Source organism: Pristis pectinata, chromosome 3, assembly GCF_009764475.1.
Source record: "Pristis pectinata isolate sPriPec2 chromosome 3, sPriPec2.1.pri, whole genome shotgun sequence".
Taxonomy (NCBI): domain Eukaryota; kingdom Metazoa; phylum Chordata; class Chondrichthyes; order Rhinopristiformes; family Pristidae; genus Pristis; species Pristis pectinata.
The window spans coordinates 67,489,210-67,514,206 of NC_067407.1; the positions used below are offsets into that span (position 1 = coordinate 67,489,210).

At 45.0% G+C, this 24,997-nt stretch overlaps 1 protein-coding gene across 2 annotated transcripts in view; it reads right to left on the minus strand.

Annotated features, from left to right (window-relative positions):
• The window catches only part of LOC127567879 (probable voltage-dependent R-type calcium channel subunit alpha-1E), a 615,955-nt gene that overhangs the window by 31,415 nt on the left and 559,543 nt on the right, over positions 1–24,997 (minus strand). For both annotated transcript variants that reach the window (XM_052011039.1, XM_052011041.1), the window contains exons 39-43: positions 24,352–24,457; positions 17,975–18,082; positions 16,399–16,499; positions 14,465–14,571; positions 12,208–12,313 (exon numbers count right to left, since the gene is read on the minus strand). In XM_052011039.1, coding sequence (XP_051866999.1) covers positions 12,208–12,313; positions 14,465–14,571; positions 16,399–16,499; positions 17,975–18,082; positions 24,352–24,457 — 528 coding nt within the window. The remainder of the gene's footprint in view (positions 1–12,207; positions 12,314–14,464; positions 14,572–16,398; positions 16,500–17,974; positions 18,083–24,351; positions 24,458–24,997) is intronic.

The following is a 24,997-nucleotide window of genomic DNA, read 5'->3' on the forward strand; positions in this document are numbered from 1 at the left end:
GGCAGATAGTTACGTGTACCAACACTCAGGCAGACAGTCACGGACACCAACACTCAGGGAGATAATTACATCCACCAACACTCAGCCAGGCAATTACATATAGCAATACTAAGGTAGACAGTTACATACACCAAAACTCAGGCAGACAAATTACATAGAGTAACACTCAGGCAGACAGTTACGGACACCAACGCTCAGGCAAATAATACATACACCGACACACAGGCAGACAATTATATACATCAACAGTCAGGCAACAGTTACATACACCAACACACAGGTAGACGAGTACTGATGTCAACACTCAGGCAGACGGTTACATACACCAACATGCAGGCAGAGAATTTCATACACCAACTCAGTCAGAAAATTACATACATGAACTCTCAGCGGACAGTTATATACAGCAACAATCAGGCAGACAATTACATAGACCAACACTCAAGCAAAGAATTACCCACACCAACACTCAGGCAGACAATTATATACACCAACACTCAGGCAGACAGTTACCGACACCAACTCTCAGTCAGACAGTTACATGCACCAACAGTCAGGGAGACAGTTACTGACACCAACACTCAGGCAGACAGTCACATGCACCAGCAGTCAGGCAGACTCTTAGATGCACCAACGCTCAGGCAGATAATTACGTATATCAATGCTAAGGCGGACAGTTACATACACCAAAACTCAGGCAGACGAATTGCATACAGCAACACTCAGGCAGACAGTTACGGACACCAACGCTCAGGCAAATAATACATACACCAACACACAGGCAGACAATTACATACATCAACAGTCAGGCAACAGTTACATACACCAACACACAGGCAGACAATTACATACATCAACACTCAGGCAAACAGTTACATCCACCAATTTCATACACCAACTCAGTCAGAAAACGACATACATGAACTCTCAGGCAGACAGTTATATACAGCAACACTCAAGCAGACAATTACCGACCCCAACACTCAGGCAGGCAGTTGACGACACCAACACTCAGGCAGACGGTTACCAACACCAATACTCAGGCAGACAATTACATATATCAAAACTAAGGCAGACAGTTGCATGGAGCAACACTGAGAGAGAAAGTTACATACAACAACATTCAGGCAGACAGTTACCGACACCAACACTGAGGTAGACAGTTACATGCACCAGCAGTCAGGCAGACAGTTACATGCACCAACACACAGCCAGACAATTTCATACACCAAAACTCAGGCAGACAGTTGCATGGAGCAACACTGAGAGAAAGTTACATACAACAACGCTCGGGCAGACATTTACCGACATCAACTCTCAGTCAGAATGTTACATGCACCAGCAGTCAGGTAGGCAGTTACATACAGCAACACTCAGGCAGATGGTTAGATACACCAACAGTCTGGCAGATCATTGCTTACACCAACCCTCAGGCAGACGCTGACATGCACCAACTGTCAGGCAAACAATTACATCCACCAACATTCAGACAGACAGTTACCAACATCAGCACTCTGGCAGACTATACATACACCAACTCTCAGGCAGACAATTACATTCATCAATAGTCAGGCAGACAGTTACATACACCAACACTCAGGCAGAAAATTACATACATGAACACTCAGGCAGACAGTTACATACACCAACAATCAAGCAGACAGTTTCCAACACCAACACTCAGGCAGACAATTACATAGACCAACTCTCAAGTAGACAGTTACCGAGACCAACACTCAGGGAGACATTTACATACACCAATACTCAGCAGACAAATTACCAATATCAAAACTCAGGCAGACAATTGCATGCACCAATCCTCAGGCAGACAGTTACCGCCACCAACACTCAGGCAGAAAATTACATACATAAACACTCAGGCAGACAGATACATGCATCAACACTCAGGCAGACAGTGTCCTACACCAACACTTAGGTAGACAATTACATGCACCAAAACTCAGGCAGACTGTTACCAACACCAACTCTCAGTCAGACAGTTACATGCACCAACAGTCAGGGAGACAGTTACTGACACCAACACTCAGGCAGACATTCACATGCACCGGCAGTCAGGCAGACTCTTAGATGCACCGACACTCAGGCCGACAGTTACAGATGCCAATACTCAGGCAGACAGTTACCGATACCAACCCTCAGGCAGACAGTTACATGCACCAACACTCATGCAGATTGTTACCTACATCAAAATTCAGGCAGACAATTACATACACCAACACTCAGGCAAACAGTTACAGACGCCAACACTCAGGCAGACAGTTACCGACGCCAACACTCAGGCAGACAATTACATCCACCAACAGTCAAGGAGACAATGATATACATCAACACTCAGGCAGACATTTACTTGCACCAACACTCAGGCAGAAAGTTACCGACACCAAAACTCAGGCAGACAATTACATGAAGCAACACTCAGGCAGACAATCACATACACCAACACTCAAGGAGACAGTTACACCAACACTCAGGCAAATACCCACACACAACCACAATGAGAATACATGGAGCCACACATCATCAGACCTCGGCACTCACACAGCCACTCAGGTGGATACCATCATATTGTTGCTACTCTCAGGCAGATCATAGTCATAGAGTCATAGAATTGTGCAGCACAGTGACGGGTCCTTTGGCCCACCTGCTGACTGATTCCTGTCAATGCTGATCACTACATTAGGCCCATTTCCCTCTAAACCTTTCCTGTCAAGTTGTTGTCTTCACACCTTTTAACCTTTGTTATTGTATCTGCTGCTACCATTTCCTCTGGCAGCTTGTTTCAGATAACCACCACCAATTGTCTGAATAGCTTATCCCTTAGATCTCATTTAAATTTCTCTACTTTCACATTAAACATCTGCCTTTATTTCTAGACTCCCCTGCCGTAGGAAAATGGCTATCTATGCCCCACATCATTTTATAAACCTCTGTAAGGTTACCCCTCAGCCTCCTATGTTCCAGTGAGAACAATCCCAGCCCATCCAACCTCTGCTCCATTCCAGGCAACATCCTGGTGAATCATTCCCGCACTCTCTCTATTGCTACCACATCCTTCCTGTAGTGTGGTGACCAGAACTATACACAATACTCCAAGTGCAGTCTGCCCAACGTTTTGTACAGCTGTAACATGATCTCTCAACTCTTAGACAATGCTTTGGCCTATGAAGACCAGCCTACCAAATGCCTTCTTCACTACTCTATCCACCTCTGTTGCCATTTTTCAGGGAGCTATGAACTTGCACCCCAAAGTTACATCAACACTCACAAGGTCCCTCCTATTTACTGTCCTCCCAGCATCGCCCATCTCAAAATTTATCACTTCACACTTCTCTGGTTTAAGTTCCATCTGCCACTGCGCTGCCCAGCTTTCTAGCTGATCTCTGTCCTGCTGTACCCTTAGGGAAATTTCTTTGATCTCTACAATGCCAGCAGTTTTTATGTCTGCCAACTTACCAATCAAGCCTCCTACATTCTCATCCAAGTCATTTATATATAATTCAAACATCAATGGTCCCAGCACCGATCTCTGTGGTACACCACTTGTTACAGACTTCCAGCCAGAAAAACACCCATTCACCACTACCCTCTGCTTCCTATCATTGCGTTAATTTTCGATCCAGTTTGCCAACACACCTCAGATCCCATGTCCTTTAACCTTCTGGACCAACCTACCATGTGGGACCTTGTCAAAGGCCTTACTGCAGTCCATGAATCCTACATTAATTGTCCTGCCTTTGTCAATTTTCTTAGTTTTTCCTTTAAAAATCTCAATCATATTTGTGAGACATGATCTCCCGACACAAAACCATGCTGACTCCTGCTAACCAGTCCCTGCCTTTCCAAGTGAAGATAAATCCTGTCCCTCAGAATCTTCTCCAACAACTTCCCTACCACTGATGTAAGGCTCACCGGCCTGTAGTTTCCTTACTGCCCTTTTTGAACAAGAGGACAACGTTAGCTTTCCTCCAGTCTTCTGGTATCTCAGCCAGGCTAACGAAGATGCAAAAATCTCTGTCAGAACCCCAGCAATCTCCTCGCTTGCTTCCAATAGCATCCTAGAATAGATTCCATCAGGCCCTGGGGGTTTATTCATCCTAATGTGCACCAATATTTCTCACACTTCCTGATACAGACATGTTCAGAATATCAACACACTCCTCCCCTAACTCTCCAGCCTCCACACTCTCCTCCCTGGTGAAAACGGATGAGAAGTATTCATTTGGGACCTTGCTCATATTCTCTGGCTCCACACACACATTAACCCTTTGGTCCCTGAGGGCACCAACTCTTTCCTTCACTACCCTCTTGCTCCTAATATACTTGTAAAAGGTTTTGAGATTGTCTTTAAGCCTACCTGTCAAAGCCATTTCATGATCCCTTTTTGGCCTCCTAATTTCTTTCCTAACTATGGATCATAATTTGAGGGAAATAAACACAGTGGTACAGGGATAGAGGGAGAACTGGGACTGACTGCTTTGACTACAGTGAGCTGGCAAAGACCCAATCGGCAAGTGGCTTCTGTTATGACATGGAAGGAGACAATTTAGTACATCGAGTTCATCTAAGAGCAATTCCATCTATCCCAGTCATCATAACACATTCCTTCCCAGAACTTCAGGTTCTTAGGTGTAAATATCACCGACAATTTGTCCTGGTCCAACCACGTTGACCCCACAGTCAAGTAAGCACACCAACACCTCTACTTTCTCAGAAGGCTAAGAAAATACAGCATATCCCCAGTGATTCTTACCAATTTTTACAGATGCACTATAAAAAGCATCCTATCTGGATGCGTCACAGCTTGGTATGGGAACTGCTCTGAACAAGACAGCAAGAAATTGCAGAGCGCTGTGAACGCAGCCCAGGTCATCACATAAACCAGCCTCCCCTCTGTTGACTCCATCTACACTTCCTCCTTGGGAAATCAGCCAACTTAATCAACCCGCCACCCCGGACACTCTCCTCCCCTCTCCCACTGAGCAGAAGACACAGAAGCTTGAGAACATGTACCACTCAAGGACAGCTTCTATCCCGCTGGTATCAGACTCCCATACACTAAAGAACGAACTCTTGATCTCCCAATCTACCTCGTTGTAGCCCTTGCACTTTATTTGTCTACCTGCACTGCGCTTTCTTTGTAACTACAACATTATATTCTACATTCTGTTTTCCTTTTTACTACCTCGATTTAATTATGTATGGGATGATCTGTCTGGATGGCATGCAAACAAAAGCTTTTCACTGTACCTTGGTAGATGTGACAATAATAAACCAAACCAAACCAAACCCCTCTGATTCTCCCACCAACCACTTACAAGAAGGGCAACATAGAGCAACTATTTAACCTACAAATCAGCACATCATTGGGATGTGGGAGGAAACCAGAGCACCCTGGGAAAGCCTATGTGGTCACAGGGAGAAAGTGCAAACTCCACACAGACAGCAGTAGAGCTCAGAATAGAACCTGACTCACTGGAGTGATGAGGCTGGACCATCACTGTGCATACAGGAATGACCCATGAATGACCAAATCCCTCACTCTTCCATTAACATCTGGTTAAGTGTGGCCTCCTCAACATCGGTGAGACCAAACACAGACTTGGTGACCGTTTCACAGAACACCTGCGCTCTATTTGTAACCGCGATCTGCATCTCCCTGTTGCCAGTCATTTCAACTCCCCCTCCCACACTATCACTGATATGTCAGTCCTCGGCCTCCTCCACTGCCAGGAGAATTCCAAGCGCAAACTGGAGGAACAGCACCTCATTTTCCGTCTTGGAACATTGCAGCCTAACGGCACGAACATTGAATTCTCCCACTTTAGGTAATCCCCACCCCCTTCCCCACAACACCGCCCCCCCCACCATGCTTCTTCTCTTCTTCCCTTTCCTTGCCTATCTCTCTTTTTTCTACCTTTTTTCTCCTTTCTCTCCTTACCTTTGACCCATCCCCTGGTGGATCTGCTCTCCCCTCCTCCCCCACACCTGCCTATCACTATCTCTTACCTGCATCGACCTATCACCACCCTGTGTCACCCCGCCTCCCCTCTTTTGTCCACCTATCACTGCTCTGCTTTTCCCTCCTATATATTGGGCTTCCCCTTTTCCTATCTTCAGTCCTGAAGAAGGGTTCTGACCCAAAACGTTGACTGCCTGCTTTTCTCCACGGATGCTGCCTGGCCTGCTGAGTTCCCCCAGCACCATTGTGTTTTTCATTGAGATTCCAGCATCTGTAGTCCTTTTTTTCTCTGGCTAAGGGACTAACCCTGGTTTAATGAACAGCAACGGCTACACCTAAAAATGGTAATTGTTTTATTATTGTCACATGTACCAAGATACAATGAGACACTTAGTTTTGCATGCCATCTATACAGATCATTTCAAAACATAAGTACATCAAGGTAGTACAAGGGAAAAGCAATAACAGAATGCAGTATATAGTGTTACAGTTACAGAGAAAGTGCAGTTCAGGTAAATATTTGCAGTTCAGAAAAATAAAATGCAAGGGCCATGACCAGATAGATCATGAGTTCAAGAGTTCATCTGTATTGTACAAGAGATCTGTTCAAGTCTTATAACAGCTGGGTAGAAGCTGTCCTTGAGCCTGGTGGTGTGTGTTTTCAAACCTTTGTATTTTCTGCTCGATGGAAGGGGGGAGAACAGAGGACGTCTGGGGTGGGAGGGGTCTTTGATTATGTTGGCTGCTTTCCCGAGGCAGCGGGAAGTGTAGACAGAGTCCATGAAAGGAAGCGACCCTAGTGAATTTGCAGTACAAAACAACATCTAAGCTTGAATCTAGATGCAAAAGAGAAAATAATGTGATCAACAGATCAAAAATCTGCAAACCTGCTGTATCCTGACATTAATTAAACTGAAAATATAGAGGGAACTTTACCCATCTCTCACAGAGGCACAGCACCACAGGTTAAAGATGAAACATTAGCAAACAAAAATGCCGAGAGGATGATTCATCCTGAGGTCTCAGCCATCGCTTATGTTCTGCCAATTTGAATCAAGGAATTTTTAACAGCACTTGATAAAGGTGATGGTCCAAATGATATTGTGCCTGTTATGCTGAAGACCTGCACTCCAGAACTAGCCATCCAACACACAAAATGCTGGAGGAACTCAATGGATCAGGCAGCATCTATGAAGAGAAATGAACTGGATGTCTGGATGAAGGGTCTCAACCTGAAACATTGTCTGTCCATTTCTCTCTGTAGATGCTGCCTGACTCACTGAGTTCCTCCAGCATTTTGTGTGTTACTCCAGATTTCGGCATCTTCAGTTTCATGTGTCTCCATGCCTCCACCTGAGCTGTGCAGTTTGGACATTTTCCATATTTTTCCAACAATATGGGAAATCCCTCAGGGATGTCCAGTTTGTGAAAACCAGGATAAATCCAATTTGATTAATTATTGCCAGATCAGTCTGCTCTCAATCATCAGCAAAGCGGTGGAAGGGGCTGTTGACAGTCCAACCAAGCAGTACCTGCTCTCCGAGAACCTGCCCCCCAATTATCATAGACTAATGTGCTGAATTCCAGAGGTGAGGTGAGAGTGACTGTCCTTGATGTCAAGAACAAATATAAACAAATTAAAAGGCAGCGTTAGTCTGAGTGTGGCATCAAGAGCCCTGGTAACACTGAAGCTGATTGGCAGCAAGAATTCAGCAAGGTGGCTCAGTGCAGTGAGTAGTAAGGACAGTAACTACTGGCCTTGTCAGTGAATGCCTCATTCCATAAGTCAATAAAACAAATGTTCAAAGATTATTGGGGCATTTATAGCTCCATCAAAGTTTCTACAGATTGATATAATGTTTGCAGATTATCAGTATGTCTACAGGTTACCAGAGATTAAATAGATGACCAGGACACAAACAACTTATCAGCATTTTACTTTAGAACATAGAGCAGTACAGTTCAGGAACAGACCCTTGGGCCCACCATGTTGTGACGTACCAATTAAACTTGTAATTAAAAGCCTACTAAACTAATCCCTTCTGCCTACACAATGTCTGTATCCCTCCATTCTCTGAACATTCATGTGCCTGTCTCAGAGCCTCTTAAACGCCTCTATCGTATCTGTCTCCACCACCAGGCACCCACTACTCTCTGTGTAAAAAACTTGCCCCGCACATCTCCTTTGAATTTACCCTCTCTCACAAATGTATACCCTCTAGTATTAGATATTTTGACCCTGGGAAAAAGCTACTGGCTGTCTATCTATGCCTCTCATAATTTTATGAAATTCCATCAGGTGTCTCCTCAGTCTCTGCTGCTCCAGAGAAAACAACCAAGTTTGTCCAACCTCTCCTTATAATAGCACATGCCCTCTAATCCAGGCAGCATCCTGGTAAACCTCTTCTGCGCTCTCTCCAAAGCCTCCACATCCTTCCTATAATGGGGTGAACAGAATTGAATGCAATACTCTAGATGCAGCCTAAGCAGAGTTTTATAAAGCTGCAACATAACTTCCTGACTCTTGAACTTGATGTATGCCATATGCTTTCTTTACCACCCTATCAACCTGTGCAGCCACTTTCAGGGAGCAGTGGACTTGGACCCCAAGATCCCTCTGTACATCAACACTGTTAAGGGTCTCTTTACATCTGATCTCCCAAAGTGCAACACCTCACACTTGGCCAGATTAAACTCCATCTGCCATTTCTCTACTCATATCTGCAACTGATCTACATCCTGCTGTATCCTTTGGCAATCTGCTACACTGTCCACACTGCCAATCCTTGTATCGTCTGTGAACTTACAAACCCACCCATCCACATTTTGATGCAAGTCATTTTTATATATATCACAAACAGCAGGGGTCCCAGTATGGATCACACTTCCAACCAGAAATTTATTCATTTACAGGACGCACATGATACTGGCAAGGCCAAAACTTATTGTCCAACTCTTCCTGCCTTTCAGAAAGTACCAGTGAACTCCTTTACTGAACCACTGTAGAGATCTGATGAAGGGACTCCCACAGTGCTGTACCAGAGGGAGTTTCAGGAGTTAGACCCAGCATCGATGATGGACCGGTGATGATGGACCAAGTCAGAATGGTGCATGGATTGGAAGGGATCCTGTAGGTGGTGTTGTTCCCATGTGCCTGCTGCATGTCCTCCTTGGTGGAGAGGTTGTGGGTTTGGGAGATGAGGTTGGAGTAGCCTGGGCAAGTGACTGCAGTGGACTTTGTAGGTGGTGCACACAGCAGCCATTGTGCACTGCTGGTGGAGGGAATGAATGACTCGGATGGTGAATGGAGTGCTGAACATATCAGCTGCCTTGCTCTGAATGACTTTTTTTTACAGGAATAAGAGCACTGATGTGTGCATGTGAATATTGAAAGAAGCAAGTGAGGAGATTGCTGGGTCTTTGACAAAGATCTGTGTCCTCACTAGCAACAGGAGTTCCTGGAGGACTGGAGAGTAGCAAATGTTGTGTCTTTGTTCGAGAAGGGAAATAGGGATGATCCAGGAAGGTCAGTCAGCCTCACGTCAGTTGTAGGAAAGTTATTGGAGAGGATACTGAGGGGTAGGGTTTATGCACATTTGGAAAGGCATGGCCTGCTTAGGGACAGTTAGCATGGCTTTGTGTTCGGCAGGTCACATCTTACAAACTTAATTGAGTTTTTTGAGGAGGTGACAAAGGTGCTTAATGAGGGTAAGGCAGTAGACATTATCTAAGGCATTTGATATGGCATTATTTACTAAGGCATTATTGCCCTTCATTGTAGGTTGATTCAGAAAATAAAGATGCATAGGATCCAGGGTAAATTGCAAGTTTGAATTCGGAACTGGCTTGTCCATGGAAGATGAGAGTAGAGGTGGAAGGCTGTTATTCTGGTTGGAGGTCCGTGACCAGTGGTGTTCCGCAAGGATCGGTGCTGGGACCTCTGTTTGTGATATATATCAATGATTTGGATGAAAATGCAGATGGGTTGATTAGCAAGTTTGCAGATGACACCAAGGACAGTGGTAAAGGACTATCAAAGAATACAGTGGGACTTAGATCAGTTATAGGTATGGGCAGAGAAGTAGCAGATGGAGTTTAATCCAGGCAAGTGTGAAGTGTTGCACTTTGGGAGGTCAAATGAATGGAGAAAGTATACAGTTAATGGTAAACCTCTTAATAGCATTGAGGTATGAGGGATCTTGGGGTCCAGGTCCATTGTTCACTGAAAGTGGCTACGCAAGTGGATAAGGAGGTAAAGAATGCGTATGGCATGCTTGCCTTCATTGGTAGGGGTGTTGAGTACAAGAGTAAGGATGTCATGTTGCAGCTATATAAAACTTTAGTCAGACCACACTTGGAGTATTGTGTGCAGTTCTGGTCGCCCCATTATAGGAAGGATGTGGAGACTGTAGAGAGGGCGCAGAAGAGGTTTACCAGGGTGCTGCCTAGAGTAGAGGGTATGAGCTATAAGGAGAGGTTGGATAAACTTGTATTGTTTTCTCTGGAGCAGCAGAGGCTGAAGGGGAGACCTGATAGAGGTTTATAAACTTATGAAAGGCAATTACAGGGTAGACAGTCAGACAGGGTAGAAATGTCAAACACCAGAGGACATGTTTTTAAGGATAAAGGGGGGAAGTTTAAAGGTGATGTGAGGGCAAGTTTTTTTACACGAGGAGTAGTAGGTGCCTGGAATGGGTTACCAGGAGTAGTAGTGGAAGCAGGCAGTTTGGTGAAGTTTAAGAGGCTTTTAGATAAACACATGAATATGAAGGGAATGGAGGGATATAAAAGATAAGTATAAGTATTTATTTATTTATTAGTCACATGTACATTGAAACACACAGTGACATGCTTCTTTTTGTGTTACTGAGAATGTGCGCAAGTGTCGCCTCTCTTCCTGCACCAACATAGCATGCCCACAACTCCTAACCTGTGTGTCTTTGGAACCCACGATACACAAGAGGAGGACATTTAGTATAAATTGGCACCAAGATTTGATACGTACCGGCTTGGTACAGCAACTGCTCTGCCCAGGACCGCAAGAAACTTCAGAGAGTTGTGGACACAGCCCAGTGCATTACGGACACTAGCCTCCCCTCCTTGGACTCTGTCTCTACCTCTCGCTGTCTGGGTGAGGCAGCCAACATAATCAAAGACCCCACCCATCTGGGACATTCTCTCTTCTCTCCTCTTCCATTGGGTAGAAGATACAGGAGCCTGAGGGCACGTACCACCAGACTTAAGGACAGTTTCTACCCCACTGTGATAAGACTATTGTACAGTTCCTTTATACAATGAGATGGACTATGACCTCACGATCTACCTTGTTGTGACCTTGCACCTTATTGCACTGCACTTTCTCTGTAGCTGTGACACTTTACTCTATACTGTTATTGTTTTTACCTGTACTACATCAATGCACTCTGTACTAACTCAGTGTAACTGCACTGTGTAATCAATTGACCTGTACGATCAGTTTGTAAGACAAGCTTTTCACTGTACCTCGGTACAAGTGACAATAATAAACCAATACCAATACCAAAACCAAAGGTTGGCACAACATTGCGGGCTGAATGGCCTGTCCAGTGCTGTACTGTTCTATGTGTTACAAACTGGTCAACTTGTACAAATCTTGTTGATTTGTACATGTCTTGGCAACTTGACATTTCCCTGTACTCTGTAAATCCACTACTAATCTTTATGTATCATGCTGATCTCTACATAATGTTAATCTTCGCTTGTCCTAGCAATTTGTTGGCACCCAGCAATCTGGATATCTGTTTTTAAATTTATATACAGTGTTAAATTAGTACAGACCCTCCTATTTTATGCTCAGCCTGGTAATCTGCACAAACCCTGCTAATGCGAGCAGGATTTCGTCTTCTCGACCCAACCTGTTTAATTCCTGATCTTCACAACATGTCAATCCCTGCTTATTTGTACATATTCTGTGAATCTGTTTACACTCTGCTAATCTCTGCACATCCAGCCAATCTGTACATCACTTATGTTCTGTGCAAATCTTGCCACTTGATCTGTTAATGTACACAGTATTTATGCTGATATCTGTTCATTCTTCCCATTAAATCCAAGACCGTTCTTCCTCATTATCCTCCCACCCATTATTTTATATCTATGATCTTCCTAGGTCTCCGACAGATTGTATCGGACCCACTGCCTTCCCTCTCCCCATGTTACTCTGGTCTGTCTGGAGGTTGTATCCCTACCTTTGGCCGTTGGTTGTGGATTTCTTCTCCTTGACCTGAAGTTCTGCCCTGCTGGAACATGACTGGAGGTAAAGGTACCAAGGGGGCAAATTCACTCCTGCTATCCCTGTGAGGGGAAGAGAATGGAGGGAAGTCAGAGAGAAGGTGCTGGGCTGAGCTCACACCGATGTGCTTTGTAACCTCTGAAATTTATCCAGTGTTAGCCACTAAAGTAGTCAAGGAAACACTGTCACTGCCCATACACTGGGGCTTCTTTCATCAGCAATGTGATAATGATCAGACAATGGCTTTGGCAGTGTTACATGAGGGATGAGATTTGGCTAGAACTTCCTTATTCACCTATAAATTTGGCCCTGGGATTGTTTACATTAGAGAGGACAGGGCGGTCATGGATCTTACCTGAAAACCTGGCACCTTGATGTCACTGCACTCTCTCAGAAACACACCCGAGCATCAGCCTACATTATGAGCTCAAACCTCTGCAGGGAATTTGACCACAGGATCTCGGACCCACTGGTGGGAAAGCTATTGGCTGAACTGTCCAGTACATTATGGGGGGTGAGATGGACTTGAAAAAGTCCAACCTTCTTATGCTCAGAAGTATATAGACTGCCAAAGGGCGCTGTCCCTTACAACAACGGGAGATCTATCTGCAGCAACTCCCCCAGTGAGAAAGGTTCCATACCAGGAGTCTGGAGGCATTAATTTTACTCAATTGAGTCAATGCTACTCAGACAGACATGGGGGACTAAAAGGGTGAGGATGTATAACAGGAGCAGGAGTAGGCCACTCGGCCCCTCAAGCCTGCCCCACCATTCAATATGATCATGGCTGATCTATGCTGGTCTCAACTCCTCGTCTGTGCCAGTTGCCCATAACCCTCAATTCCTCAATTTTTCAAATATTTATCTATCTCCACCTTAAATATATCTCCTGATCGGGCCTCCACCACCCTCGGGGGCAGAGAATTCCAGAGATTCACCACGCTCTGAGAGAAGAAATTTCTCCACACCTCAGTTTTAAATGACCGGCCCCTTATCTTGTAACTACGTCCCCTTGTTCCGTGACTCTCCCACTTAGCTCCTGCCTGTTCTGCAAAAAACTCTTTCAGACACTCGTAGCTAGAAGTTATTCTGCACAGCACTATATCTTTGAGAGACTGGATTCTTTGTGTATGGTCAAGTGCTCCCAAGATGTTGTTCCAGCTCCTTCATATGTTTGGTCCACTTACTCTCAGAGGTCACCAAACATCAGGCATCATACATGGTGCACCATAAGCTAGTGCCTTGGGGGCAGAATACGTTTGCAGGGGGAGGGTTGAACATGGCACAGGCCACTTACTCGGGCAAATGCTGCGGGGTTGAAGGCTGTGCCAAGGTTCAGTATCTGGCCTGCTGCCTTTGAACTCGAATTGTTGCTCTTTTGTGGGTTGGGTCTCCAGATTTCACGGTGTCCATATCCACATAATCCCAGCCTTTGCTGACAGTCTTAGTAGTGTTCCCACTAAAGGATCCAACTGTATGGGCTGTGGCCTGACAGAGTGCCTGGCCCCTCACCACACTCTGGACTCTGGAAGATCGTGTGTCCAATTCCTTATCTCACAACCCAATTGTGCTTCTAGCTCCCGATATCCCTTCCCCTGATGCCACCCCTTCCCCTGATGCCACCCCTTCCTCAATACCATCTCTTCCCTCAATCCCTCCCCTTCCTCAGTCCCACCTCTTCCCTCAGTCCGACCCTTTCATCCACCTTGATCCCATCCTGCCTCTTCCCTTCTCTTGAAGCTGTCCTCGATAATTATGTTGTCCCTTCTCTCAATGCTGCCCCTTTCCTACATTCTGCGCCTTCTATTGATCCTGCCCATTCCCAATGCCTCTGACCTAAACCAAGTCAAGCTCCAATTCTCCCTGCCCAGGCCAGTTATCCCTCTGGCCTCTGACCCCATGAGTGATCTGTTGATGTACCTGGCGGGGGAAAGGTCTCTGCATGTTTTGGTGTGTGAGACCTGTTCCCCTGCACACTCATACTTGAGCCCTGTGTGCACACTACAACTGATGGATCGCCTTCAAGAAAGCTGCAGTATTGCTTTAATGGTCCCTTTTAGGTGCTGAAGAGCTTATTGGTTTTGACCTCTCTATAAAACACTTTTGAAACTGGGATTCAGTTAAAGACTTCCGATCAGATTTTAGCACGGAGAGTCACAGACCACGAATGACGCACTGTCTGATCAGAAGGTCAGCAATTGCATGCAACTTACAAGTCAGGTCCTCTATCTGCCTGCAGAAAGGGCAGACCTTTAGTGCTCGAGATGATCTGAGGAGGTAGAGAGGAAGCTTCCATCCGCTGGAACATGGGTGTTCGACTCTAAACAAAGAAAGATGGTGTATTCATCACATTGTGTGGCTTGTCCATAACTCAGTCCATAACTCAGTCCATAACTCAGAGAGGGGTCACTCAGCCACACTGGATCATGGACCATAGAACAGTACAGCACAGAAACAGGCCCTTTGGCCTACCATGTTGTGCCAAACTAATTAAACTAGTAATTAAACACATAACTAAACCAATCCCTTTTGCCTACACAATGTCCATATCTCTCCATTCTCTGCACATTCATGTGTCTATCTCAGAGCCTCTTAAACGCCTCTATTGTATCCGCCTCCACCACCACCCCTGGCAATGCATTCCAGGTACCCACTACTGTGTAAAAAACCTCCCCCACATATCTCCTTTGAACTTATCCTCTCTCATCTTAAATGCATGCCCTCTGATATTCGACATTTCGACCCTGGGAAAAAGACACTGGCTGTCTACTCTATCTATGCCTCTCATAATCTTATAAACTTCTATCAGGTCTCCCCTCAGCCTCCGCCGCTCCAGAGAAAACAATCCAAATTTGTCCAGCCTCTGCTTATAGCACATGCTCTCTAATCCAGGCAGCATCCTGGTAAACCTCTTGCACCCTCTCCAAAGCTTCCACATCCTTCCTATAATGGGGCAACCAGAATTGAATGCAATATTCCAGATGCGACCTAACCAGAGTTTTATAAAGCTGCAGCATAACTTCCTGTCTCTTGAACTCAGTGCCTTGAATAATGAAGGCAAGCATGCCATATACCTTCCTTACCACCCTATCAATCTGTGCAGCTACTTTCAGGGAGCTACAGACTTGGACATTAAGATACCTCTGTACATCATCACAGTTAAGGGTCCTGCCATTAACTGTGCACTGTCCCTTTACATTTGATCTCCTAAAGTGCAGCACCTCACACTTGACCAGATTAAACTCCATCCGTCACTTCTTTGCCCATAGCTGCAACTGATCTATATTCCGCTATATTCTTTGGCAATCTTCTACACTGTCCACAATACCACCAATCTTTATTTACAGTTAAGAGCGCAACCCTCTGAGATAAAAGGAAGCAAAATAATGACTCATTCTGCCTGCTGATCTGCCATGTCAAACATCCACACACGACATCGCTGTTGCACCTTCTCTCTCAGCTTGTGACCTGAAGCCTGTTACTGACAGGGCAGTTGGTGAAGAATCATTAACAACGCAATCACCACAGCTATCACTATTGCTGTGCTGTTGAATAGTGGAGTGAGTAGTGAGAGTGCCACAAAATGAGGGAGCAGGTGAAACATTGCCACTTGTTTGGAGGTGTCATCCCCGGTCAGCTGAGGAGCTGAGCATGAGGACCTCAACACTTTGTCCACTTATTTACCCATCCACTTTATTTCTGACCCCATCCCCCACTAATTACACCTTCCTCTCAAAAATTGCCTCCTCAATTTTACCCACCCCATCTTCCCCAGAACTCCTTTCGTTCATCTCCCTTTAGCTTAGTTTCACATCTCATCCTCTCCCAACGCCGTCAACTATTCCACCTCCGGCTCCCAGACACACGTCCATTCGCGCATACAGTTTGACCCGGCTCCCCTCCTAATTTTGTCCAGCCCACCTTCCCTCACATTAGAATTTGTGCACCCTGTCCACCACTTCTCTGCCCCAATTCACCTGGGCACCTCTTCGCCATTTTCACCCACCCACCCCTCCACCACACTTATTTCACCTTTCCATTTCCTCCCCCTTTTCATCCGTTCCATCTTCTCTATCCTGTTTTCAGCCCACAGTTCAATTTCTCATTGCATGCGACACTTAGTTAATGTCTATCCCAAGGCCAGTACCTGCTCTTCCTGCAGCTTCTGATACTTCTTGTTCTTGCTCTGTTTGTAGTAATCCATGATCATCATGGCAGCATAGATTTTCCCAACTGTTAAGTCTGTGTCTGGAGGAGAGTGGAAGATAGAGTCATAGAGAGATACAGCACAGAAACAAGCCATTTGGCCCACTGAGTCTATGCTGACCATCAACCATCCACTTACACCAATCCTACATTAATCCCATTTTTTATTTTCGCCACATTGTCTTCAACTCCCTGCGGATTCTACTACTTATCCATACACAAGGGGCGATTTACAGCAGCCAATTAACCCACCAACTCGCACGTCTTTGGGATGTGGGAGGAAACCGGAGCACTCTGGGGAAACCCATGCGGTCACAGGGAGAATGGGCAAACTCTACACAGACAGCACCTGAGGTCGGGATTGAACCCGGGTCTCTGGTACTGTAAGGCAGCAGCTCAACTAGCTACGCCACTGTGCCATCTGAAGATATTCAGTGGTCCAGAGATCAGGAACATTGCAAACACATACAACCATCAAAGGTAAACAGTAAAAGCACAATTACCTCATGCACTGCCATTTAACAAGGAACAGGTATGGTTCCTTGACACCACAATGTGGAAGTCCACAGTTTAAAATGGTAGTGTGGCACAGATCCTCTTGGATGGAATATTTATGGGCCCACAACTGTCCTCGTGTTTGAAAAGGGTCAGACTTTGGATCTACATTTGGAGGCCCATGATAGAAGGGTGAAGTCCACATACAGTGGTTCTGTTCAGGAAATGAAATGCATATCGTTGAGTCATACAGCATGAACACAGACCCTTCGGCCCAACTCGTCCATGCCACCAAGGTGCCAACCTGAACTGGTCCCATTTGATTGTGTTTGGCCCATATCCCTCTGAACCGTTCCCATCCATGTACCTGTCTAAATTCCCTTCAAGCATTGTAATTGTATCCACTTCCTCTGGCAGCTCGTTCTATATACCCACAACCCTCTGTACGAAAAACTTGCCCCTCAGGTCCCCTTTAAATCTTTTCCCTCTCACCTTAAACCTATGCCCTCTAGCTTCAGCCTCCCCTATCCTGGGAAAAAGATAGTGACCATCCACCTTGTCTACCTCTTTATATACCTCTATAAAGCCACCCCTCAGCATCCAACACTCCAGGGAATAAAGTCCCAGCCCATCCAGTCTCTCCTTTATAACGAAAGTCCTGGTAACGTCCTTGTGAATTTTTTCTGCACTCTTTAATGATGTCCTTTCTCTAGCTGGATGACCAGAATGCAATTCAAAAATCTGTAATTCAGGGAACTTGCACTTCTTTCCTCTGCAATGGGCTTCCAACCTAGACAGGCATGGCTGATGGTTGATATGTGATTACTGAAGTCTGAGGGTGATGTCCATGGCCATTTCCAGCACATTTATAGACTGTTCATGGTACAGCACACCTCTCCTGGAGAGGGACATGCCTTACTTACTGAAAGGTCATCGACCTGAACCGTTACCTGTTTCTATCTCCACAGATGCCGCCTCACCTGCTGAGTGTTTCCAGCAATATGTGTTTCTGCTTCACTTACATGTGTGCATGGGAACCAAGAGGTCCAGGGTCTTCTGTGAGAGGTGAGGCCAAATTGTCATGATTTCCTTTCGCAGCTCTGCATCCAGCTGCTGCTTGTCCGCTCCACCTGACAAAGAGGTTTGTTCAGGAATCGCATGTCAGTATTTACCTGTTTATAACTCACAATCTGGAGAGTACATCAATATCTCCCCAAACTCAGAAATAACAGACAATAGTCAGCATACAAACAATTCCCTGAGAAATGATTGAAAGAGACCTACTGGTATTCAAATATCTCCCTGAGAATTCTATATTTACTCACTTACAGAACGTGGGCATTGTTGGTCAGGCCAGCATTTATTGTCCATCTCTAGCTGATGCAATCACAAGGAAGACGCACCAGAGTCTCTACTTTCTTAGGAGGTTAGGGAGGTTCAGCATGTCACTGAACACTCTAGCAAAATTCTACATATGTACAGTGGAAAGTATTTTGGAACCAAATACTGAAGTCCTGATTGTTCACAGGGTGACGTGTAGATGCAATCACAAGGAAGGCGCATCAGCGTCTTTATTTTCTTAGGAGGTAAAGAGGTTTGGCTTGTCAACGAAGACTAACAAACTTCTACAGAAGCACTGTTGAAAGTATCCCAACTGGTTGCATCATGGTCTGGAACGGCAATTTGAATGTGCAGGAACTAAGAAGCTGCAGAGAGTATTGGACTCTGCCCAATCCATCAGTGGCACATCTTTCCCCACCATTGGTAGTATCTACAGCAGGCACTGCCTCAAGAAGGCAACATCTATCATCAAAGATCCCCACCATCAGGGCCATGCTATTTTCTCACATCGGATAGGAGTTACAGCAGCCTGAGGTCCCACACCATCAAGTTCAAGAACAGCTACTTCCATTCAATCATTTGGTTCTTGAACCAATCTGCAATCCTAATCACTACTTCAGTATAGTAATACTTTGCACTACAATGGACTTCATTGTCTTTCTGTGTTCTTTCTTGTATAATATTGTATAATTTATGTTTAATTTATGTTTTTCCTGTGAATGTTGTGCCTCTTATGCTGTGTGCCTGTGATGCTGCTGCAAGTAAGTTTTTCATTGCACCTCTGCATATATGGACTTGCGTATATGACAATAAATTCGACTTTGACTTGACTTGCCCTGGAGGAGGTGGGTGAGCCATCTTCCTGAATGGTTCCTGTCCTTCTGATAAAGGTGTCTCTGCAGTGCTGTGGGGGAGGGAATTTCCAGGATTTAGAACCAATGTTGATAAAGGACTGGTGATATAGTCTGAGGATGTTGTGTGATATGGAGGGAAACTTGCAGTGGATGGTGTTCCCAGGCATCTGCTGCCCTTGTCCATCTTGGTGGTAAAAGTTATGGGTTTGGGTGATGTCTAAGTATGACCTCTGTCCCTCTTCCTCAAGGTGATCTCTGGTCTCTCAACTTTCCTCCATCAGAGTGCTATCGTGTATTAACTGATCTCCGTCTCTCTCAGGGGTATACCTTACAAAAGCCTGAAAGCACGTACCACCAGGCTCAAGGACAGCTTCTACCCTGCTGTTATAAGACTATTGAACAGATTCCTAGAATGATAAAATGGACTCTTGACCTCACAATCCACCTCGTCATGGCCTTGCACCTTACTGTCTGCCTGCACTGCACTTTCTCTGTAACAGTGACACTTTATTCTGCATTCTGTTATTGCTTTCCCTTGTACTGCCTCAATGCACTGTTGTGATTCAGTGATCTATATGCATGGCATGCAAAACTAATTTTTTTTACTGTACATGTGACAATAATAAACCATCTTACCAATTTACCAATTTAATTGTACAGACAAACATTGCCTCTGTATAACTTTGGTGCTTCTAAGTGTCATTCTTTGGGAGATATCTGTGCACTGACTGGAGTATTTTAGTCCCTCCTTCTCACAGAGTCATAGAATAAAACAGCATGGAAGCAGGTCCTTTGGCCCAACTGATCCATGCCGACCATGGTGCCCACCAAGCTAGTCCTATTTACCCATGTTTGGCCTATATACCTCTAAACCTTTTCCATTTATATACTTATTTAAATGTCTTTTAAATGTTGTTATTCTACCCGACTCAACCAATTCCTCTGGCATCTCATTTCACATACGCACCACCCTCTGCATGAAAAAGTTGCCCCTCAGGTCCCTTATAAATCTTTTACTGCTCACCTTAAACCTATGGCCTTTAGTTTTTAGTTCCCCTTCCCTGGGAAAAGGACTGTGTGCATTCACCCTATGTATAACCCTCATGATTTTATGCACCTCTATAAGGTCACCACTCAGTCTCCTACATTCCAAGGAATAAAGTCCTAGCCTGCCCAACATCTCCCTATAACTCAGGCCCTTGAATCCTGGCAACATCCTCATAAATTTTTGCTGCATTCTTTCCAGTTTAATGATGTCTTTCCTCTAACAGCGCGACCAACACTGTACACAATACTCCAAGTGTGGTCTCACCAACATCTCAACATCTTGCACAACTGCAAGATAGCCTTACAACTCCTATACACTTAGATAGACATCTCTGCACCAACTAGTTCCTGTCAGTCTCAATCAGAATTCCTCAATAAGATCCCTTTATAACCTATTCTGTTCCAAGAATGCTCTCTGTCTCTGTCTCTCTGTCTCTCTGTCTCTGTCTCTCTGTCTCTGTCTCTCTGTCTCTGTCTCTCTGTCTCTGTCTCTGTCTCTGTCTCTGTCTCTGTCTCCATCCGTCAGTTTTTAAAATAATTGTTATCTTGACAGCTTTGGTCTTAACCCCCTCACAAACACCCCCTCCTTTTCGCTGCAATTTAAAGTACATTTGTTATCTCAAATTTCCAGAAATTTCCAGTTCTGTAGGAGTCTTTCATCCAGTTCGAGCATGACCTCCATGTTGCTGTGTTCTGTGTCTTTACCAATAAGGACAAATATTCTAGGTGCCTTCTTAATCACCTATCTACCTGTTCTACTATCTTCAGAGATCAGTGTACAAGGAGTGGAATAAGTGGATCATTGGCAGGTTGCAGTGAGGGAGGTACCATTGGAATACATGCTTGGGTCCCAACTATTTAAAATCTATTGCAGAGAGCTAAGTGTGTAACATTTTCAGACACAAAATTCAGTTTGTAGTAGGTTGTCCTTAGACTGGAATAAAGCCCCTAGCATAATTCAGTAGTAATTAGCAATTAATTACTCCCTTTAAATTAAAGGACTGAGTTCTCCTGCTATGGATAACTCTTGAATTTCCTAATTACTCTAAAGTAAATTAGGAGATTCATGGGTTATCCACAGCAGGAGAACTCAGCCCCCATGTACGCTCCTCCTGCAATATGTGAGAAATCAGGGAGGCTTCCAGTGTCCCTGGTGACAACACCAGCTGCAGTTCCTGACTAACCGTGTTGCACTGCTGGACTTACTGTGGAGCTGAGGAAATTTTGGATAGCTCGTATCATTTGGTCATCCCAAATTGTTGTCAGCACAGGCAGATAGTTAATGGGAGACCACCTGGTAAAGCAGGTATTGCAGGAGTGCCCTGTGGCCATCCCCCTTCAGATATATGTACTTCACTGGAGCAACAAAAGCGGGGAAAGGAATTGTCTATGTTTCAGGTCGAAACCCTGCATCAGGACCCGAAATGTTGACAGTTCCACTCCCCCTAACAAATGCTGCTTGAACCTCCAACAGATTGTGTGTTGCTCCAGATTCCAGTATCTGCAGTCTCTTGTGTCTCTGTACTTCACTGGATATTGTTGGAGGGATGCCCTCTCAGGGGAAAATTGAGAGAATGACTGAGAAACATCACTCAGTGGACAGATACCTTGTTCTGTAACAGGGCAAATCTTATGACAAGAAGCACATTAAGAATAACATGAAATTAATAATAAGCCTTGGGAAGAGTTGGAGTTGATATACTGATCACAGGAAATATATAAATGAAGTTCCTATCTAGCAATGTTGTAGATTATTGAGTTGGTTATTTTCATACAATGTGTACAATCTGCAAACTGTGGCTGGTATTTATGAGTATTGCAAGAAGTCAAGGTTCACACTGCAAAGGTCAGAGTAAGGAATATGATGAGAAGGTGGAATGGAAGGATATTGTAAAGAAGCAAGGTTAAAAACTTCTTCCGAGTCATTCTTGGGACATGGGCATTCTGTGGAAGGCCGCATTTTGACTGTATCGAGTTGTCCTGAGATGTTTGGCATGGATCTTAAATGAGTGGATTAGTTACAAGTCGGACACATTGGAGTGGGACTGCTCTCCCTAAAGGTCAAAAAGAAACTTCCATAATATCGGGGACCTGGAAAATAATTCATGATTATTGACTGGTGTTAAAATTAGTCCATTCATTTACCCTGCTGCTTAGAGTTGGTCTAGAAATAGATATGGCTTTTATTTGGTGTTTTGAAATTGAAATCAAATGTTGGAACTGCCACAGTGGAATGTGAACCAATAATTGAGTTGTTGAAGACCTAGTTCAGCCACTAACAAGAACATGGTTTTGCTCTGAGATGAGGCATCCACTGGAAAGGTTGGATGGTTGGGGTTGAGGATATGGAGGTGAGATTCTTGGAGATGGAGAGAATGTGAGACTAATGTAAGCTGAGAAGATGGGTGGAGATGTGGAAAGAGAATAGAATTAAAGGTTATAATGTGATGTTGAGGGTGAGGGATAGGGTAGGAATGAGGGTGAGGCAGATGGTGAGAGGGAAGAAGATGGTGAGAGTGAGGGAGATATGAGAGTGAAGGCGATGGTGAGTGAGGGACGGTGAGAGTGAGGGAGGGTGAGACTGTGGAGGGGAGGAGACTGCAGATGTTGGAATCTGGAGCTGCTGGAGGAACTCAGTGGGTCAGGCAGCATCTGTGGAGGGAAATGGACTGTCAACGTTTCAGGTTGAGACCCTTCATCTGGATTCAAAGTCAACAATTCATTTCCCTCCACAGATGTTGCTTAACCTGTTGAGGTTTGAGAAACAGTGAGAATGTGTGCGGGTCAGAGAAATGGTAGAATTATACGTCCAGTGACCTGATGAGGGCTGTGATGAAAGGCCATTGACCTAAAAGGTTAATCTGTTTCTCTAGAGAAACAAAGGTCTGCAGATGCTGGAATCTAGATGAAAAACACAATGATGCTGGAGGAACTCAACAGGCCAGGCAGAATCTGTGGAGAAAAGCAGGCTGCAAGGTTCCAAGACGTAAAATTATCACTGATATGTCAATCCTTGGCCTCCTCCACTGTCAGGAGATTTCTAAGCGCAAACTGGAGGAGCAGCACCTCATTTTCCATCTTGGAACCTTGCAGCCTAATGACATGAATATTGAATTCATATTTAAGTAATCCCCACCCCCCCTCCCCACAACACCCCCCTGCCCCCACCATGCTTCTTCTCTTCTTTGGTATTGGTTTATTATTGTCACTTGTACCAAGGTACAGTGAAAAACTTGTCTTACAAACTGATCGTACAGGTCAATTCATTACACAGTGCAGTTACATTGAGTCAGTACAGAGTGCATTGAGGTAGTACAGGTAAAAAAACAATAACAGTACAGAGTAAAGTGTCACAGCTACAGAGAAAGTGCAGTGCAATAAGGTGCAAGGTCACAACAAGGTAGATCGTGAGGTTATAGTCCATCTCATTGTATAAGGGAACTGTTCAATAGTCTTATCACAGTGGGGTAGAAGCTGTCCTTAAATCTGGTGGTACGTGCCTTCAGGCTCCTGTATCTTCTACTCAATGGAAGAGGAGAGAAGAGAGAATGTCCCGGGTGGGTGGGGTCTTTGATTATGCTGTCCTTAAGTCTGGTGGTACGTGCCCTCAGGGTCCTGTATCTTATCTGTAGAGAGCAGCTTGCAATGAGTCGCCAAGCTTCTGCACCATCTTGCTTCGACCCATCCCCGGTGGATCTGCTCTCCCCTCTTCCCCGCACCTGCCTATCACCATCTCTTAACTGTGTCTACCCATCACCACCCGGCGTCCCCTCTTTTGTCCACCTATCACTGCTCTTCCCCCCCTATATATTGGGCTTCCCCTTTTCTTAACTTCAGTCCTGACCCGAAACGTTGACCGCCTGCTTTTCTCCACAAATGCTGCCTGGCCTGCTGAGTTCTTCTAGTATCATCATGTTTTTCAATCTGTTTCTCTCTTCACCGATGCTCCTCCAACCTGCTGACTATTTCCTGCTACCTCTGTTTTTATTTCAGGTCTCTATCCTCTGCAGCATTTTAGTTGTGTCTGATGAACACCCCGTGATACACCTTGAGACATTTCACTGTCACAACCATAGCACAGAGTTCCAGTTGTGTTTACCTCCAGTTAAGGTTTGTGGAGCAGTTGGTGTGACACCAACGGTGAATGTCCCCCTTACCTCTTGCAAGCTTGATTTGAAGTGCAGTCCTGATCAAGCCCATGAGGGTGGAGGTGAAGTGGACAGTCTTGTCCTCGGTCACGGGCATATTCATCAGTACCAGCCTCTATAAAGGAGAAGGACAGTAAGCCACAGCCAGATCCAGCAATGCTGCCTTTTCATCCTGTCTCCATACTGGGATCTAGCTACTTCCCACAACAGATCCGGTGACTCTAGCAGGTTATGTGCTTTCTCACAAGGGCATTATTTTCCCCTATCCTTCTCTCACCTCCCCCCCTATCTAACTGCCTTCTCCAACTTCTCCATGTCCTGCACCTTCCAACCACTGAGAAGTCTCTGAGGTTTAAGGTACCCAGTAATGTAGCCAACATTGTGAAGGCATGTCACTGAACACTCTAGCAAATGCCCTACCAACCACCCTGTCCCACCATCTCACCACTGGCTTCCCAACCTTCACTGTGGCCATCCCCTGATCCCATACTCACAACATTCTTCACTGCCTGTCAATCTTCCCAAGTCCAGCATTTTCATGACAAATAAACAAAAGCATTGAAAGAAAATCAACAACTTTCTTGTTTCACACTCTAATAATTTGCCTCCACTTTTTTTCTTGGGACATCAACCTTGGAAATGGCAGGAGAGTTCA